Raw genomic sequence first — 21657 nt, forward strand, 5'->3', positions numbered from 1 at the left:
AGTGTCACCCTGCCTGGGTCCTAATTTCTCATTTTCTCCCTGAAATATCTCTCATGTATTTCTTGCTGAAGCAGAAATCATGAGCAGAATATGAGATAACAGTATATGTAGTATATGTGTACTGTGTGTACGTATACTGTAGGCGGAACTGATTGACACTTGAGTCATAATTTAAAGTGAAGGGCGACTCACCGAGCTGCCGTATTTGACGAGTTGGGCGTGAGAATGCGTTGGTCTCGCGGACGCTCATGTCCCGGTGCTGCATGAGAAGGTGATGTCACACTACAGGTCCTTCAGGACGGTGAGGGACCACTGGATGAAACGGTGACCCTCTGGAGGAATCCGTTGGTCGCTGGTTCTCTGCTCTTCGTCTCAGACAGGAAACAACACGGCAACATCTAGTTATTACATTATTAATCTGGTTATTACATCTAAACAATCCACCAAAATATGATTCAGAAAACACTTTGAGGTGAGAGGCTGTGTCCCTGCTGAATCTGGTTTTAGTTTAGAACATCGTCTATTTGACAGCTTGGTCCAATTCTCGTGAGCCATATGCTGGACCGGCTCATTTGCATAAAGTTGAGATTTATCAACTTTAAGCAAACACAGACTGCCGAACGCCGTCAAAACTCTCAGCAGCACTCCATTTCCAAGTATAATCTAACAATACATGTAGTCTTATTAACACATGATGATGCTATTACGCATCTTATAAGCTTATAACGGCCTTATTACCTATTAATTAGCATTTGTTACAAGGACCTTAAAATGAAGCTTTACCAGTAATGTTGTGTGTTAATGCGGTTTAAGTTCAGATTAATTCAGACTTTGCTGTTTGCTATGATTAGCTCGATACCACTCAATGTATGATTTATGGAAATGTTTGGAAATCAAAGGAGGGAAAAATGCGTTCAGTCATGCAAGACACATGAAGAGTTCTACAATCGTATGTGGTTAGCTCCCCTGTGAGGCACGAAATGGATTAAAACATGCAGAATCAGCGGTATGTTTCTTAATAAAAGTATCACTGCGTTCAGATATTTCACTCCAGCGGTTGTGAAAGCACTCTGCTGCTTTCACTAACAGACAGCTGCTTACATGCAATGACTCAAAATCACAAGGCTTCAGCTGAGACACCATGCATACAAATGTAATGTTTGGGTGTTTACCGCTGGATGTGCAGCGCAATGAATCAATATCAGTGAGTTCTTCTGTCAGAAGGATGAATTATCAATTATTGGAAAAAAAAGAAAAATAGTTCCTGATTGACACCGTATCTGACATTTATAGAGACGTTAGATAGTTGTTATCTGTTATCTAGGAGACGTCAGATAGTTGCTATCTATTGTCTAGGAGACGTTAGATAGTTGCTATCTATTGTCTAAGAGACGTTAGATAGTTGTTATCTGTTGTCTAGGAGACGTCAGATAGTTGTTATCTGTTGTCTAGGAGACGTCAGATAGTTGTTATCTGTTGTCTAGGAGACGTCAGATAGTTGTTATCTGTTGTCTAGGAGACGTTAGATAGTTGTTATCTGTTGTCTGTCTCTGGGAACAGGACATGTTTGTCATCTGTTGAGAAGGTGCTCCTTAATGAGACAAATGTAATTATTTTGATACCGGCTTTGTTAATAACCTGCTGGGGGGTGCATTCAATGGTGAGTTCGGTTGTCGGATTAGTCGAAGAAGAACGGTGTAGCCATTCATCATTTCGGTTTAGAAGACACTCAGGTACGTACGAGACACTCAGCAGATGGAAAAAGAAATGAGGATTCTGCTGATGCAGATGGAAGGCAGATGGAAGGATGTGGACGTCCAGCTGGAGACAGAAATAATAACATGTCACCATCCAGCTTCAATTTCAACTTTCTCAGCACGCTGTCAGAACTGAAGCTGTCAGGGTCTGTTTTTGAATCCTCATTTGCCACTTGTCTCCAGACCACACGAACAATTAGATGTGCTTTACCTCCACTGTTACGTTTCAAACCGCTCTCTCTCTCTGTAACACGAGGTTCACTCTGTGATTGATCAGTCAGCTCACACCTTCTCTGTCAGATGAGTTGACAGAAGCAGCGTTACTGAGAACACGCTGCGTTGTGGCGAGGAGGCAGCTGTGAAACCGTTTGCTCACTTAATTGATGTTCGGCCATTTATTGAGCTTTGACACACGAGTGTCGACCAGCCAGCAGTTCATCACAGCCTTAACCGTGAATCGCTTCCTCCTCTCTTCAGTTCGCTTTCCGTCTTTTTCTTCTCCTCTTTCAGCCATTAAATCTCTCACTAAAGTTTTCATGTCTCTTGGTGCCTCGGAGCCTTCATGTGAGGTCAGAGAGCCACAGCCTGCTCAATAATACAGGCGTCCTCCGTGACTGTTCAGTGATTTAGTCTGCGTTCGGCGGTTTGTAAAGGCTCCGTTTTGGCCAAAGAAAGCGTACGCTCTGCAGTATAAAGACACGGTGAAGTGGATGACATAAAATAATTATAGAACAGCTGGGGAGAAAAATGGAGAATGATAAAGGATTCGGCGCTCAGCTGTCGTGTCCAATTACTCGGTGCCGACGGCATCTCTGAACAAAGAAAGGAACCGTTTAATTGCTTCATGCCGATGGGCGCGACTCCGATTATTAGGTGACTTTGATCTTTTCCATCATAACAGAACATGTCCTCCGGCTAACCATTAGGAGGATAATCTTTGTTTTAATCCAAAGACCACAGCGATGATACAACACAACGTCATGGTGGTCGTTCACCCTCACATGAGCATCGGGTGGATGTTAACGTCCCGCTGATATCAGGAGGAGTTATTCCGTGTTGATCACGGTCACACTGAAGAGGAGCTCACTCAACGTTTCAGCAAACCTATTTATTTAATTATTTATAATTCATGAGAGAAATGTTCAAGGTGGTTCAATACATCATGTGCAGTGAAAGTGCTTATGGTCACGGTCGGGAACATTTCTATCATTTTGTAAAGCATCAAGATAATCTTAAATCTCTCCTTTGTAGAACATAATTCTCCTCTATGAACATGACTGTACTCCTGAGAGGAACTGATTAAATAGATCTCTGTTTAAATTATGAGGAAAAATGAATACGGAAATGTGGAGCGCCACAACAACACTGATCTGCATTTGATGGGAAATAAAAAGTTGAAATGCTCTTCATCTCTGTCTCAAAACTTTAACATCAACAACTTGAGATAATCCGCTGCTCATGAATATGTATGAAGTCCACTAAGTGTGCTGTAGTCACTCCATCTGCTAACCAGCAGCACCGGACGCTGTAGGCTGTGTGTACACTGTGTGTACTGTGTGTACTGTGTGTACTGTGTATACTGTGTATACTCATCCGTCCACGCTGTCTGTTAGTCGGGTGATTGTGGCACATTACTGTGCTCAGCGTGGCAACACACACACACACACACACACACACACACACACACACACACACACACACAACTCCTCCAGCATTCTATGCAAATTCTCCAAGAAGATATCATTTAGAATAATTTTGTTCTGCTTATTAATCCCTGTATTTTAGCTATAAGCTCATTACGAGTCTTATTTCTCTCGCTCCCACAGCCTGAAATGCTCCGTTCTCACACTGTTGGTGTTCAGGACAGGAGCTGCTGTTGCTGTAAGTGAAGTGATTCTTCAGCAGCAGCTCTGTTTCTCAGGACCTAGCTGAGCTGACTTCACTGTCGTGTCACTGGCTCGTCTCCAGCTCTAAAGAGCAGCGCTGTCCAGAGCCCAGCGGCGTCTTCAGGTTACGATGTTCGTAGTAATCCGTCGTACAAACCGTCTTAAGCTGAAGAGGTGTTGCCCAAAAGTGTAATGAGTGAAGATGAACAGATTCCTCCCATCAGGAGGCTAATGCCTTATTCATACTTCTGCAGAAAAGATTCCGTGGAGCTTCCTCTGAGAGGAAGAGTTTGCAGAGAGCCGCCCCCCCCCCCTTCCTGAAAAATGTCAGAGCCGAGAGGTTTTCTAGAAGAGGACCTCGCATCCTGCTACCCTAACAACACTCGTATTCATTCTGGGCACAGGAGCTCCTCATCATCCTCCTCATCCTCCTCATCATCCTCCTCATCCTCCTCATCCTCCTCATCATCCTCATCATCCTCATCATCCGTTACTGTTTTCATGGAGTCGGGTTGGGCCAAAGTTTAGTGGAACTATTGAATCACGGCTGTCATAGACAAAGGATTTAAAAAACACAGGTCCAAATGCAGCGCAGTAGTACGGATGGTGAATGGACTTGTGTAGCGCCTTTACAAAGCACTTTAACACATGTCATCATTCACCTTCGGGTGACATTTGGGGATGAGTGTCTTTGACATCGACTAGAAGAGCCGGGGATCGAACCGCCGATCTTCTGATTGAAGAACGACTTTACCTTCTGAGCCGCAGTTTCCCCAATGTACGCCCGGCGTGCAAGCATAAGAACATCTGGAATAAGAACATCTGGAAGCTTCATTTAGGTTTCTAAAATAACCTAAAACCTTCTAGGTTGTTAAAAGAAGTCTGACTGTATAGAAGTAAATGATTCTACTTCTCACTTGATTTAGGACCTTGAAAACGGTTTCAAGTCTTCTTCAATACAGTATGATGTTCATTTAGTACATTATGGTCCATTTAGAGTCAAACAGACCATAAAGCAGGGGATGCTTTAGGGCGGGGCTACACAGTGATTGACAGGTTGCTACTACAGTCCGGTCTACGAGTTGTCTGTGTTTTCGTCTTAGAATGTTCTCAGTGTGTTTTATAGTTCATGAAAGGTAATTTGTTGGTCAGAGGAGTGCAGGGGACAGATCTATACTGTAGGCAGGGAGCCCGGCAGAGTGATTCCAGAAGGGAGGTGGGGGAGAACACAAAGTGGGACAGAGGAGGAGGCGGGTTCAAGAAGGCCGCGGGCACAAGAGACAACAATTAGCCGAAGCGACGCATAAACACACACCGGCCTCTACGGGCCGGAACCGAACTGACCCAGCAGTGGAGTCTGCCGTCTGACGACGGTGGACTTGAAGGCCGGTCGATTGAAGAGGATAAGCAGCGCTACGACACCGGTGATCCGGCACACCCACACACTGACGAAGCTGAGGGAGCGACAGCAGACTGTTCACTGCACATCAGAGCCTCCCTGTGGAGTTCTACCAGTAAGAAGAAGAGTGCTAGCAGGTCCACATGGATGCAAACAATGCTGGAATCCAAATACGTCAAATACTTAATCTTCTTTGCAGATGTTTTATGAGTAATGAGACGAGTTTGTAGTGGTAACCATGTCCTTTAATTCAATATCGTCTGAACAGTTTCATCTGTTTTTGTGTTGAACCACAAAGAAAAAGAGGAAGTTTGAATATGTTGTCAGACTTTTTTTGTCTCAAGAGCAAAACAATGAATAAAATGTAATTTATTCATGTTTACAATAATAACATCACAAATCAGTTAACTGTTATCAGAACTACGATGAATGTGTCACACTGCATTTAAAGAACAGAACAGAGCAGCAGAGCGCTGCATTGAAGCCTGTGAAGCACAAAGAAAGCTCCTCTTGAGCTCCTCTCCTGCTTTGGGACCAACGAGTCGTCAAAGAGCCCGTTTGCAGCGTTGATGCAGAGGCTCAGAACAAGGAGACGGCTCAGCTAGAGCAGGGAAACACCTTCTGTTGTGCTCCAGTGTATATTAACTCGGTTCCACGTCAAATGAGAGGTATTCTCAAAGAAGACGCATCTGCCGATGCAGATTTACTAACAGCTAATAACACAGCAGGTGAAGATCATAAAGAATTGGGCTTTTATACAGCAACAGAGCGAGAGGAGACTATTCCCTAGAAGCAATGAGAACAAATGCAGATCTTTGTCCTCTCTAGCAGAGATGTATGGCGGCCAGTTTGATGATCTTCAAACCTTTATTACAAATGAAAAACCTCCCTAACGGAGGCAAATATGCAAATCCTCGTCCTAATGCTATTAAAGATGCGTTGCATAACGGCTGCGGCAATCCGGGCGATGCTGGACGGAATCCAGTCATTCCATCTGTACAAACATGCGTCAGTCCGGTCCTGATCAGAGACTAATCGACCGGTTGATCGTTTAATTAGCTCTCACTGCCTAACTCAGATGTGAGCTCGCTCACTAAAGGCTTTTTAAATTATTAGACGGCTGACAATACTCTCCAACAATCACAAGCACAAAACCAAGAAGCAGCTATTTAAACTAAGAGCCTGTGGTGAGAATGAGACTGGGTTAGGATGAATCAAAAGCACGATGTTCACGCCGCTCTGCTGTCCTCCCATCATGCACTGCAGCGTGTGCAGACGATCGTCAGCCCGACGGACTTTGTGTTCCACGGTTTGAAATGTTTCTGTGTTTTGTACGGCAGCACCAGCAGGTCAGTACAGACCGGGTCTAAAAGAACTGGTCTGGAGCATGTGAGTCAAGAGTCCAGGTCAATCAGGGATACTTCAGGACAGACTGAACACACACACGCACACGCACGCACACACACACACACACACACACACACGCACGCACACGCACGCACACACACACACACACACACACACACACATAAACAGTATACTCCGGTATAAACACACACAAAGCACTCAACACACAAATACACATCTGTTCACATCCTGATGTCGACTGTGTGTGTGTGTGTGTGTGTGTGTGTGTGTGTGTGTGTGTGTGTGTGTGTGTATTTGGGGGGCCAGAAACCTTTCAAACTGTAAGAAAGTGTTGCACACACACAAACTCCCCCAGAAGAAGAGCAGCAGGTTATCAGAATAACAAAGCAGAGAGAAACAGAACATGTTGTCTGAGCTCAGTAGTGACAGTTTGGTTTCTTTTTTATTTCTCTCTTTGATTTTGGAGGGAAGAATCTCTTCTTTTATTATTTCTGCTCCGAGGTGATCTCATCCAGCAGCAAGACAGAAACGTTATCAACTGTAAATGTGAGCGATGAAGTTAAAAACAGTGAGAATAAATGGTGATGGGAGATGACACTGGGTCATGTTGAGAGATGTAGAGCTGGAACAGAACCAGCATTATTATCATAGATATTATCGTTGTGTTACGTGACAATAGTCTTTGATCTTTTTTATCTCTGTGGGGTTTTTCTTGTTTTCAGTTCGGCTGCAGCTCTTTGATGCTTCGTGACCCATTTCTTCTCAGATGTTCTCCTCAGTTAAAATGAACTAAAGCAAGATGACAGCACCACTGTTGATCCAGACTGTCTGCAGTGTTCTGCACCGTATGAATGGATGAATGAATCTGTCACAAGCTGACATCAAGCTTCCTCAAAGACGATGTTTTCAAACTAATACTGCAGATGTCAGGACTCAGTGTTCAATGTGTTGTTGTGAACACCAGGCAGCATCCTCCGGTTCTGAAAAGTGAAGCCAGTGTTGAAGAGACTTCAGGCTGCATTCTCTCTAGTGTCCACCAGGGGGCAACTCCTCTGGTTGTATAGAAGTCTAGTCTAAAATGACTCTACTTCTCTCTTGATTTATTCCCTCAGTAAACATTGTAAACATGAGTTTATGGTCTCAGGTCTTCTTCATCAAGCATGGTCTTCATTTTCAACAGATTCCCATCCCAACTCAGGATGGGAATATACTGACACCGGGTCAGACTGGTTCCTCTCTGTGACGCAGTAAACACGGGCTGACGTTAGGAATTCAAAGGAAAACACTTGCTTATGTCCAGGCAATGACACATGCTGAGTTAGGTTTAGGAAAAACATCAAGGATGTGCTTCAAATAACTGCATTAACTTAGTGAACCGTAAACAATGCAGCATAAGTACAGCAAGCGCGTCACAAACATCTCTGATGGACTTCAGAACATCTCAACACACTTTGAGACATGAACTCCTGTCCCCTGCTGAAAGTCCATGTTTGACCCATCCGCCTCCCTCTCCTCTCACCATGTGTTGTTATATATACATATACATATACATATATATGTATATGTATATGTGTATATATATACAAGGTTACATATATACACATATATATATGTATGTATATGTATATGTATGAAGTTACCTGAAAGTCTTTTAAAAAGAGGTCCATGGTAATCTGTTCTGTTCTTCAGACAAGTTATTAAACAAGAAGAGATCCATCACTAATAAGAAAATGACCTCTCAGACTCAACTGAGCAGAGATGTTGACGACATCAGAATGTAATGAAACAAATTGTTCTCATTAAAACCTGAATAAACGCTGGTCAGGCTTCGTTATCGTCACACGTTTAATTAGAAATAGATACAGAGTATTTATGAGACGTGAACAATAACTCAGACGAGGCCTTGTTGTCTGTTTACCGTTCCTGTCGGTATTGTAACCTTGGTTCTGTGAGTGAGGAGGCCAGCTCTCCACTCCGTTATGTATTCCATATGGAGCTGGAGTTACTTCCACCTGAGTTCACAGATGTTTATTTTCATCATCAGCTGTAGACTGAAGAAACGTTCTGCTATAAAGTCAGTGATCCACCCGGAATGTGACCTTCAGGTACTTGCAGCAAAAGTTGAGCCTTGTTCAACTTTTTTGATGACTGTATTATTATAATAATTATCATTATTATTATTATTATTTATTTTGCCCCCCCCCCCTCACCTCTCCACTCACAGCGAGGTTTAAATCGGCCTCGTGTTCACTGCTCCTGAACACAACAGGACTCAGAGGTTGTCAGAAGGGCGATAGCAAACACAACGCCAACGTTCCACTGAAGTGGGTTTCCCAAATGACATTTTCCTCTTTCACATTTGTATTTCAGACAAATGTGACAAGTTAAAAGTTGGCAGAGGAAAAGGTGAAAGCGTGTTATTAGTCCATTTTAAAAAACATTATTTCAAACTGAGTGAAAGCTTTCTGCAGAAAAAATCACTTTAGCTCCAGCTTGGGGCTGGGAGGAGGTTTTCTCAGTAATGTGTGTGTGTGTGTGTGTGTGTGTGTGTGTGTGTGTGTGTGTGTGTGTGTGTGTGTGTGTGTGTGTGTGTGTGTGTGTGTGTGAATATTGTTATTTTGACAACAGAATACTATATCCGGGTCTGCACCAAAAAAATCACATCCTAATTTTCCAACAAAAACAAAAACTTCCTTATTACTTGTTGCATGCTACATGCTACATGCTACTTGTGTGTATTTTGCAATAACAACAGAATAAGTCCAACCTAGCTTCATGCCCGTCCTCCTGACTCACCTGCTCTGTGGAATGAAGGAACTGTGCTGACTCATTTCTGGAGTCACTGCAGCAGCGTTGCTCTGTGTTGCTTTTATTTATTCATTATCCGGGTTTTATTTATTCACACTGCGCTCTGCAGACAACAGATCAAACTACCCCTGCTTGATTCAGCTCCCTGCGCGCTTCGTCTTCTTCATGTTGAATACTTTCAGAAACATTTAAATCAACTAGGCTGCCTGTCTGTCACTCGCCACACATCGTGCAGGTCTGCATCTATTTCTACCTCCGTCTTTGTTTCCATCTCTCCCTGCCCGTCCGTTATGAGCCGATTACGACGTGAATTTCTGCTTTAAGTTACCAACCTGAAGCAGTTGTGTTATTCCGTATGCTCTCAGGTGAAACACGAGCGCAGGCCATGAAATCATTTCACCGGCTCAAACTCTTGAACGTCCCCTTGTTCAACACCCGTTCTTCATCTCCCACACACTTGTTGTGGGAAAAGAAAAAAACACTTGACGTGAGAGTGGGCGCACAGTCACGCTCACAGTCACGTACACAGTCACGTGCACAGTCACGTGCACAGTCACGCTCACAATCACACACACAATCACGCTCACAGTCACGCGCACAGCCTCGACCATGCACGCAATCTGACAACTCTGCTGGCAAAGTGATGAAGTGAACAAAACTGCAACAGTGGATGAGAGCTGACCCAGACAGCTGTAAACAACACATTCTCTCCCCGGCGTGTCTCACACTCATGCTTGGTCGGTGCTCCTGAACGGTTTCTATCAGCTTCCACTGCAGTGTCTTTTCAAAATAGAGTTTGCATGAGAAAATGTCAGCGTTTATGTTTTCACACGGGACACAAACTCTCCTAAACAAAAATCATTTTTGGAACGTTGTCTCTGAAATGTCGCCTTAAACCAAACTAAATGTGGAAACTCTTTGTTTCCTCTCTGATCCTCTGCTTTTGGCTTTGGAGAATGCTCTAACCTTTAAACAGAAGACCAGCCTCTGATCATCGGGAAATCTAAAGTGATTTTAAAAGGGAGTTGGCGCACCACATTCTGTTACTGTTTACTCTAGCAAAGCCTGCGTGAAGCTCCCTTGTGTCTTTGTCTAAATAAGATGAGTCGTTCTATGTAAACCTTCTCTTCTCCGTCACAAAGTTTAAACTGAGATGGCAAAACCGATCGGGAATAGAAGAGTCAGGCAACGCAGCTCGAGCTCATGTGAGCAGACTAGTTTGAGAAAGATCTCAACATGAGCATTCAGTATCATCAACATCAGTGTGTCTGGCTCTCAGTATGTTAAAGTGATCATCTAGATGATGTTCCTTCAGCTGAATGTCTGTTAAGTCTTGAATGAGGTGATTGAGCCTATCGGCGCTCTCTGGCAAGTCAGATCCAAAAACACGCCTGCATTTACAGCTTAATGCCACGGTGCCGCCAAAGAAGATGAAACGGAGATCTTCCAGAGTCTTAAAGCTGCATTCTCTCTAGTGTCCAGCAGGGGGCGACTCCTCTGGTTGTATAGAAGTCTAGTCTAAAATGACTTTACTTCTCTCTTGATTTATTCCCTCAGTAAACATTGTTTATGGTCTCAATCTCTAGTTTACAGTCTTCTTCAATACAGCATGATGTTCATTTAGTACATTATGCTCCATTTAGAGTCAAACAGACTATAGTATAATGGATCTTTTTGACTTTCAAATTGGAGCATTTATTTAAACTAATTTCTGCAACTGAACATCTGGAATGTTACTGCACCAGCAGCCAGCAGTCATCGTTTTACCACACTGAGGTTTGTGCTGTTTATTGATTCCCACAGAGGCCACAACAAATAAAACATACTTCTTCATGGAGCTCCGTCACTGAGCTGATTGAAACCTGTTTCATTTCAAATGCGTATTGCACGAGAGGCCATCAGTCTCAGAGTCTCAGTGCCAACACTGCTGACACTTCTAATCCTCAGGTTCCACTCCTTTAGTGTACAATTAAAGCCAGACTATCCGTGGTAATACAATTGGTCATGGCGCTTAATTTTAGGATGGAGATCAGCTCCGGATGCCAGCACGTCAGATAGAAATGGTAAGAAATAAGAAATAAGATGGGAATTCCATTTGACACTCTTCCTCACTGCCTTGTTTTGCGTCACTGTGTCTTACCCCCGTCTTTCTTTCTCATTAACTGGAAGAAAATGTATAAATACGTCATGGGCAATACATGCATAATACATACAGGCATGTTACTCCTGTCTGGAAAATACTCCCACACACACTTGCCCTGTGGCCTCACAGAGAGATAATGTTGCTTAATGTCACTCTGGATGAACAGCTAGAAAGACATTAGGACACATCTAGTGACTGTTCAGTCAAGGCACAAAGGCCAAGTTCAACCCAAATGTTGGCATTGTATATTTCTGAAAACTACGAGATACGTTGAATGTTGATGTTTCAGAACCAAAAATATGTTTTATGAATACGATTCATATCAGCCTCATGTCAGCTTGCAGAAACACACAATGACACTTGGGTTAATGTTGTGAAACGATAGGTTAGACAGCTAAACTACTAAAGTTAGAACACAACATCATGGTTTGTGTTTAAATAATAATGTAACACTGTAACGTAACAACATAACGTAACAACGTAACGTAACAACATAACACTGTAACGTAACACTGTAACGTAACAACGTAACATAACAATGTAACACAACAATGTAACGCAACGATGTAACGCAACGATGTAACGCAACGATGTAACGCAACGATGTAACGCAACGATGTAACGCAACGATGTAACGCAACACTGTTACAGTGTTACAGCATAACGTTACAGCGTAACGTTACAGCGTAACGATACAGCGTAACGTAACAGCGTAGCGTAACAGCGTAGCGTAACAGCGTAACATAACAACGTAACGTAACGTAACAACATAACAATGTAATGTAACAACATAACACTGTAACGTAACACTGTAACGTAATACTGTAACGTAACAACATAACACTGTAACGTAACACTGTAACGTAACACTGCAACGTAACACTGCAACGTAACACTGTAACGTAACAACGTAATGTAACACCGTAATGTAACAACGTAACGTAACAACGTAAGAACAGTACCTAGCATAAATAAATAGTGTAAATATAAATAATTGCCCTTACGTTACAAGCGCAACAAGCTCAACAACGTTAAACAAGCTAAACAATGTCCGTAACAAGTGCAAAGTCAGGATTTACTTTTGCTTTCTCATGGGACTTGGACAGCGGCCTCCTGTGTGAAAGTCCTGTGTTTGTTCAGGCCACGCTCAATAACGTTCGCTTGATATACTACGTCACTTGCTCTGCGCGTCACTCTTTGGACTACGCCACATGCTCTGATTGAATTCGAGTGACATTTGGCAGAAACGTAAAATATCAACATTTCTTCGTGGCGACTGGGTTGCGAATTGAAGATAGAGCTGAAACTTCAGTATGTGGCATTTCTTAAAACATACCATTAGTTTAACCTTGTATTACTGCCATGACTTTCTGTAAAATGAAATCTCTACTAAGAGAAATTACATATAGACTACATTTAGCACACACGTACATACACACTGTCTCTCTTGCAGAAGCTGCACACCATCCGGTTTAATCTAACCTCAGCTGGGGTGAACTAGTAACCGGCCACATGCACCGCCCCTGCCCTGACTCTGGTGCGACTTATTTCAGTCGCTGACTCATAAATATCCCTGGAAACCTGGGTGCTCACTGAACCGGCAGCGGGACCAGAATTATTTTTTTCTCCTCTGCGACTGATTTTTAAAAACGTCAAGGAAAAAGCAGAGGGAGGAAGCACACACTCAGACAGAGTGAAGGTGCTACCCGAAGCAACCGGAATGCTCTGCACCGCTGGTCTCATGCCAACAAGCCCTGAGCTGTTTACATCTACAAAACTTCCACCAAGAAAGACTCCATGTTGGGATGAATCATCAAACACTGTCAGATTAGTAAAGGAACATATTAAATCTGAGCTGTGCAGATCAGAGAGGACGAGCAAAGCAGAGATTCTACACTAGGGACAACGTTTGGATATTAAAAAAAGTTTCATTGCATTACATATCACACTAATTGATACTTTTAAGTCAACTCCGGGTCAGTTGACTACATGTAATGTGAAAGGGGCCACTTGCAGGTTTACACCCATTAGAGAATTATCACTGGTCTCTGCAGTTCCCCTCAAGTTTGTAGTGCATTTTAGAATATTTTGGGTTTTCATGGTCTGCAACTTTACTGTTTTGATTCATTCTCACTGCACTCACTACACTTTTGTCCCGCTGAACGCTGCCTGCCCAGCGCCAAATGACCGGCAATCAAAGTTTGCGACTAGTTGGTGAACACTGTGGAGCATTTAGCGGCTAAAATTATTTCCCTGATGGAGACCGACACAGAGCTACGAGTCTGAGTCTGCTGGATGTGTAGATGCTGCCTGAACCATATAGGCCCATATGTGTTATGACCTTAATTTGTGCATTCACAGTATCCTCTGTGTGCTCTGTGTGTCATAATCATGGGTCATTACCTCAATTATGATTGGGATCACCTCACCATGGAGAAGCAACACACACACACACACACAAGGTATAAACAATAGACTATGAGTACGACCCCTCCCTCTCCCTGTTTTTTTCCATAATAGCCTCTCACAGTGAAGGACAAGTGTTTTGCATCTGAGCCACCTGGACAATCTGGTAATGTGTTTGTCCTGTCGTCCGTCCAACCCAAGTAATGTAATTATGTTACTATACATGATTTATCCTACAAAATATTTGTAAAAAGCAATAAATTCTCATATTGTTGTACAAGGTGAACCCCGTAAATCTCTTCACTGTCATGTTTAATTAGAAAGGAAACGGGCTCATGCATTGCATTGATCACTATGCATTTTAAAGATCATCCAATAGGACTTGAAAGGCTTTTCATACAATCAAGGGTAGTAGATAGATGTTGTCAACACATACAGTAAAAGACCATGTAGCAACAGATACGAGGACAGAAGAGTTGTTTCTACAGTGAATGTTGTTATTGACCGTTCACTAAACCCCTCCCAAAAATAAATTAAATAATGAGAAAAGGTATAAGGAGTGAACTGAACAGTGTGTTTATTTGCTCTGACGTTAGCATGTCTTGGAAACTAGCTTACTCTCTAGAGTAGTAAACTACAGCAGCATTGCCTCCAAGCCCAAGAAGTAGCAAACCATTAGCTTTAGGGTCTTTATTGGATACACATACTAAAAGCCTTCTCTCCTGTAACGTTAAATGTACAAATATGAACACGTCTGTAAGCTAAGCAGAACAAAATAAACATCAGATTTGATATGTTTCTAGCATTAAAAAGTCAGCCAGAGGCAGCGTTCTCTCATGGAGGCGTTAGCTTCATGCAGCCATAGGCGATCAAATCTGCCAGTGACAGCTGGCAAAATCCACAGTCACTGGCAATTCATTAGAAGCTGAAATTAAGGACCCATTGTTTCAGGAACTACACCTGCACATGAGCCGTGTGAGAACGAAGAGTTGAGCGGGCAACAGTAACAAAGGGGAAGTGGGTGTTAGCGGATGATCCTCACCGTGTTTTTCTTCCTCTCCAACATGCAGACTCTATGGCGAGCTGACAAACTGCACCTTCCTGGTGGCGCTGAAGATGGACTGCTTCTGGCCCAACAGGCTGGTGGATGAGTTCTTCATCCAAGTCCACAAGCACTACTTCCACGACTGCTCGCTGTCTGGACGGCTTCTGAAGGACCCACCCAATCGCATCCTGGGTCCCTTCATTGTGGTTCCCATCCTGGTCACTCTCCTCATGACGGCCCTGGTGGTATGGAGGAGCAAACGCAGCGAGGGGATGGTGTAGTGAAAGGGAGCGGGTGGTCACAAATGTCAAGACAAGAGGTACTTTTTGTCCCTATGGTTGCATCATATCCACCCTCAGCGACCAAAGGATCTGTCTTTCTGAGTGTTAGTGTTCGGGGGGTACATTTGGACTAGAATCACTTTAACATGGACCTGGAAGAGGAGCTGTACAAGATACACGTTAAAACCAGATCTTACTTCAGTGATGCCTGAATGCACTGACACCAATATGAAGGCTTTACAACTCCCATCTGTTGTAGCCCCAATACTCTGACATGGACTAACGTCATTTCTTTGGTTTACAGAGCGCTGAACTGCGCACCTGAACCTGATGTTGATCAGGAGAGTGACTGGTGGGAAAATATTGATAATACTAAATATATAAATTATACACAGCTGCTTCAAAGAATGTTGGATGTGGTGGAAATTCTTCAACTCATACAGGAATTTAACACAATTTGTGGAGTCACAAAGTGTGGAAGGCCTTCTTCACACTATTGGCAAGCTACAAAAGGACACTCCCAACATCTGTTAGGGGAAGGCAGGTATATCAGATTCAACGTGTATATATATACATATACTGTAAATATACACAATATTTACAATATGAGATGTATCTGTCAGAATGTCACAATCAAGATTAAAAAAAACAAACTAAATCAATTTCTCTCAGATGCAAACTTTGTGTGTCCGTGTTTTACAAAGAAACACTTTTGAACAGATGTGTATTATACTTTGAATATACTCTCAATCATGCAGAGGGCTTATGGTTACACTGTCAAGCTATAGTGGGAGTGGAATCTGTCTGTTTTTAGTTTTCATCTCTTTTCCTCTGCTCATATCAGACACCCTGGCCTCATGTCCTCAAGCTCCTCTCCATACCCGCAGTTCAAACTCCCTCTGAATGGGAAACAAAGACGTGTTTCCATAACATGACACGAACTGAACCAGAAAATGCCGGAGATAACAATGTCACATTCTAAAGATTGGCAGATGTGCAGCAAAGGTGAGAGAGATAGCACGGTTCAGAGGACACCACGCAGGGGCCGAGGCCCCAATTTGTCCGGGCTGTGATGATGTTGTGTTCTCCGGCTTCCATCCTCCATCACCAAGGAAACTAAAATGAAGGAATGCCAGCGGACACACAGGTGGACGTGGCTGAGTCAAGACTTTGAAGGCCACAGGAGAACAGAAGTCTGGGGACGCCGAGTTAATTAACCAAAGATCCTCACATTCTTTCTGATGATTCGTTTCTCCAATTTGGTCACAATGTAGAAAGACACTAGTCCAATAATTACCAAATTGATTGCATCCAATTTAGGCAGTTATGTGGAAATGTTGCAAGAAAATAAAAAAAAAGAGAACAAAGAGTAGGAAATTCACTGTGGATGAATCACAACTCTAACTACAGAGAGAACACAAAGCGATGGATTAGCCAACGCACATATCTGCTGAACACCGCCTCCAGCAGAGTTTGTATCACAGACCTTAGGTTCATATTGATTTATGATCTGCCAGTGTGGAAGAGTGCGCTGTGTGAACTGTTTCCTCATTGATATTTTTGAACGCTCTCTTTCCTTTATAGATTCATTGACCTGTAACCCGCCTGTCAGGAAAACACACCAGAAAGCACGCCCACACTTCCCCAACACCATTTGTACTTTGTGCCAAAAGCTCTTTGAAAACAGAGGGTAACAGTTGCTGTGAAATGTCTCATTTTTGTTGGCGTGACTTCTGATGACTGAATTGTAAAATATATGATCGTGAGGAAAAGCTGAATAAAACATCTGATTAACGTGTTTGACACACTGGGGATTGGTGTTTCTTACGGGTTGGGTGGGATGGTACAAAGGGCTTCTGGTAACTAAGTGTTAAATATGAATGACAAATCCTGCAATAATGTATGCGTGGCTTAGTGCACAACATTGAGTCTTCATGAATGCACTACGTTCAAGCCCTCGTGTCAGTCGCTGAAGTGTGAAAAATATGACAAAGGCAAAACTATATTTAGTAAAGTGAACAGAAAACAAAGGCCTCCTGTTCTTACGTGAAGCTTCGTGACCTGAGGAATTGAGTCTCAACACGTTTTCACACAGATGCATCGGGGAACAGCACTGCAGCCTGAACAGAGAAAGAGTAAATGAAGGTGCAGTCACACAGCAGTATATCTTGCACTACAATGTTGCCTTTGTGTTGGTGCTCTCAGAGGACTAGTCAGTGTTAAATCACAAAGCAGGGCTCAATTAGGCTCAGATGTCAATTAGAGCAAACAGCTTCTTCTTAATTGACATTTATTAGATAAAATAACTTGTCCTCCCAAAGTCAGAGTCCTCAAGGTTTTTGGGGAAAATCAAAGCCAAGTCTCAAGACATTTGAGACAAGTCTAAGTCAAGCGTCAAGTCATTCGAGACAAGTCTAAGTCAAGGGTCAAGTCATTCGAGACAAGTGCAAGTCTCAAGTAAACCAAGCCAAGTTCAAGTAAAGTCTCAAGTCATTTGAGACACATCCAAGACAAGTTTGAAGTCTTTCTAACCAAGTTTCAACCACAGGCTGTGTATAAGAAGTGGACGTAGTCGTCGTGACGTCACCCATTGGTTCGTTGGATACAGTTTCGAAGTGTCCAGTTTTGATCGTCATCTTGGTTTTTGGCTGTAGCCATCTTGATTTTTTGCAACCAGAAGAGACACAAGAAGGAGGAGCTAAGTACAACCGAACGCTGAATACGATATTTTTAGGCTACTAAAAAGGTTACAATTGACTTCCATGAATAAAAAGCACACTGTGAAAGGGTTAAAGGTCTATGACGAAAACACGAACAACTCCCGGACTTGACAATACCGCAGTAGACACCTGTCAATCAGCATGTAGCCCCGCCCTAAATCATCCCCTGCTTTATGGTCTGTTTGACTCTAAATGGAGCATAATGTACTAAATGAATATCATGCTGTATTGAAGAAGACTGTAAACTAGAGATTGAGACCATAAACTCATGTTTACAATGTTTACTGAGGGAATAAATCAAGAGAGAAGTAGAGTCATTTTAGACTAGACTTCTATACAACCAGAGGAGTCGCCCCCTGCTGGACACTAGAGAGAATGCACGTTAAAGGTTCCCCGATTTCAAATCAAGTCTCAAGTTCATTAGGGTAAGTACAATGAACTGTGACAGTTAAAATGATGGCGCTGAACATTTCACATTCCTTGTCAATCCAGTCCTGATTGTATATAGTTGACGACTCCTTTCAGTGCACAGGCCTAACAATTAAATATTCAAGGTGTGTGGTTATGCAAGGCTGCTGTCCGCTGCTGTATTCATTTTTTTAGTGTTCTGGGATTTCACCAGTTATGTCATGAATGTCTTTGCTTTCATGTCAGTCATGAGAGTCTCGAGTCCGTAGCTCTGCCATAGCATGGTCTCACAAGGGTTAGGACGACTCTCCTTAAACGATTTGTACATGTACATTTAAGTGAAGTACCATGTAACCCTACACAGCCCGTCCCATGGAAATTTAATGAGCGCTCTCCAGACGCTCCAGAACCATATGTCATATGTCGAGTAGTTAACACTCTGTTTGTGCCATCACAGTTTTACTCTAACGAGATGCACACTTTGTCAACGCGTTGGTCCTTGCACTATTAAATAATAATATGTGAAACAGCGGTTGGCACCCTTTTCCCTCTAGTCTCGCATGTAACCGTTGTTATAGAGTAGAAGAGCACTGATATGATGTGTGTTCTGTTATTCAGAGAACCCAGAAAGGTACCCAAGTAAAATAAGTCCTTCTATTACTATTGGATGTGTAGGGTGGTTGGATGGATGCTGATTAATTTGTCACCCTTTCTAATTTAGTTTTTTCTATGCTTTTCATACGTTTGTCTATTTATTTTTGCTCAGGATAAAGAATAAAATCCCTTATTTATTATAATAATTGGCGTCGGCATCCTAATATGTCACTATGTCCGTTGATGCTGTGACACAGCCGCAGTCCTCTTTATGTGGCAGCATCCCTCCTCTCCTTGAGAGTGTGTTTCCAGATTCGGCAGCTGTTCATGAAGACATGTTGATGTAAATTGGTTAGCTTAATCCCCAGCTGTCCCACGGCACTTTTGATATCATGGCGTACACAGCATGTTGTATTCTGACATCGACAGGAGTCAACCAGGGCCCGTGCATTATGGTCTAACTCAAAGAATCACAGCAAGCGAAGTATCTCGGGGTCTTGTTCACGAGTGAGGGCTAGATGGACTGCACCGGACCGTCTTGGTGAAGATTGACCGGTCGGTCTACATTCCGACCCTCACCTATGGTCACAAACTCTGGGTCGTGACCGAAAGGACGAGGTCGCGGCTACAAGCGGCCGGACTCAGCCTCAGAGACAGGGTGAGGAGCTTGGACATCAGGAGGGAACTTGGAGTTGAGACGCTACTCCTTCGCATCGAAAGGAGTCAGCTGATGTGGTTCGGGCATCTAATCAGGAGGCCTCCTGGGAGCCTCCCACTGGAGGTTATCCGGCACGCCCAACTGGGAGGAGACCCCGGGGAAGACCCAGAACACGCTGGAGGGACTACATCTCCCAGCTGGCCTGGGAACGCCTCGGGACCCCCCAGAATGAGCTACAAAATGTTGCGGGGGAGAGGGAAGTCTGGGTCAGCTTGCTTGGCCTGCTGCCACCGCGACCCGACCCCGGATAAGCGGAGGAAGATGGATGGATGAAAAAAAATGGATGAAAACAAGATAGAAATGGTCATTAGAAAGCCACAACCTACTGCTAACATGGTATTTGCTACCACCTAGCATAGTTTTTTATGTAATTTAATGGAGGCACTAAGCTAACGTTAACTAAGTTATATCTTGTTGACAAAGGCTAACTCACTTACAAGCTAATTGGCAACCGGTTTTGAGCTGCAACGGGAGAATCGTTCCCTGTAGGTGTGGTTCATAACCATATGGTTCATAACCATATTTATTACAACCGACTCAGCGCTCTTTGGAGCATGTTTCATCTCTCTTTGAACATGTTGTCCATCCATCTAAGAGCCTGTCAGTTAGACGCTCCTGTTTCAGTTAGCTTAGTTAACACGCAGTAAACATTGACATAATTAATACATAACAAATTGAAAATCTATTCACAGTCCTGATTGTCACATCTTTTCATTAGCACAAATATCGGGTATGATGTTGAAAAACGTGCAACAGAAAGATGCTACGATAATACAAATACTTAAAACCATGTGTTTAAGAGGGCTTGCTGACAGCCATGACCTTTCTCCACCCACGCTAACTCATCATATTAAAGACTGGACTCTCCCTGGTGGATTATCGATGGAGGAGAAAGGCAACCTGAGGAGATACAGATGCTGAAGACACACATGACTGCAAGGGCAGCAACCATTTTAACAGCAGCAATGATGCACCGCCCTGTCAATTATTGTATAATGGCCAAGGACAGTGAGTGGGTTGAGGTCAGAGAGAGAGAGAGAGAGAGAGAGAGAGAGGAGAGAGAGAGAGAGAGAGAGAGAGAGAGAGAGAAAGAGACAGAGAGACAGAGAGACAGAGAGACAGAGAGAGAGAGAGAGAGAGAGACAGAGAGAGAGAGAGAAAGAGACAGAGAGACAGAGAGAGAGAGAGAGAGAGAGAGAGAGAGAGAGAGACAGAGAGAGAGAGAAAGAGAGAGAGAGAGAGAGAGAGAGAGAGAGAGAGAGAGAGAGAGAGAAAGAGACAGAGAGACAGAGAGACAGAGAGAGAGAGAGAGAGAGAGAGAGAGACAGAGAGAGAGAGAGAGAGAGAAAGAGACAGAGAGACAGAGAGAGAGAGAGAGAGAGAGAGAGAGAGAGAGAGACAGAGAGAAAGAGAAAGAGAGAGACAGAGAGAGAGAGAGAAAGAGACAGAGACAGAGAGACAGAGAGAGAGAGAGACAGAGAGAGAGAGAGAGACAGAGAGAGACAGAGAGAGAGAGAGAGAGAGAGAGAGAGAGAGAGAGAGAGAGACAGAGAGAGAGAGACAGAGAGAGAGAGACAGAGAGAGAGAGAGAGAGAGAGAGAGAGAGAGAGAGAGAGAGAGAGAGACAGAGAGAGACAGAGAGAGACAGAGAGAGAGAGCGAGAAAGAGACAGAGAGACAGAGAGAGAGAGAGAGAGAGAAGGCTCAAAGATACAAAAAGTCAAACAATTGCCCCAAAGTAAGTTTGCTTGTTTTGTTGTTCAGATATTAAATCTGCTGAACGGCGTCTCCTCTCCTCTCTCTTCTTTCCCTCTTTCCTCTCTCCCCTCTCCTCTCTCCTCTCTCCTCTTTCCTCTTTCCTCTCTCCTCTCTCCTCTCTCCTCTCTCCCCTCTCCTCTCTACTCTCAACTCTCCTCTCTTCCCTCTCCTCTCTCCTCTCTCCTCTTTCCTCTTTCCTCTCTCCTCTCTCCCCTCTCCTCTCTCCTCTCTCCTCTCCTCTTTCCTCTCTCCTCTCTCCCCTCTCCTCTGTCCTCTCTCCTCTCCTCTTTCCTCTCTCCTCTCTCCTCTCTAAGGAAGACAAAAATAAACCAACAGCACGGATTAAAAACAGATATGCAAAACGTGT

At 43.4% G+C, this 21657-nt stretch overlaps 1 protein-coding gene across 1 annotated transcript in view; it reads left to right on the plus strand.

The window, feature by feature from the left end:
- The window catches only part of ramp1 (receptor activity modifying protein 1), a 54182-nt gene extending 37284 nt beyond the window's left edge, over positions 1-16898 (plus strand). Inside the window, exon 3 of the mRNA XM_068736698.1 lies at positions 14838-16898. Within this exon, the coding sequence (XP_068592799.1) occupies positions 14838-15093 (256 nt within the window). The 3' untranslated portion in view covers positions 15094-16898. The remainder of the gene's footprint in view (positions 1-14837) is intronic.
- The last annotated feature ends 4759 nt before the right edge of the window (positions 16899-21657 follow it).

This window comes from Cebidichthys violaceus, unplaced genomic scaffold, assembly GCF_023349555.1.
Source record: "Cebidichthys violaceus isolate CVI_PGR_0920_01 unplaced genomic scaffold, fCebVio1.0.p SCAF_71, whole genome shotgun sequence".
In the NCBI taxonomy this organism is placed as follows: domain Eukaryota; kingdom Metazoa; phylum Chordata; class Actinopteri; order Perciformes; family Stichaeidae; genus Cebidichthys; species Cebidichthys violaceus.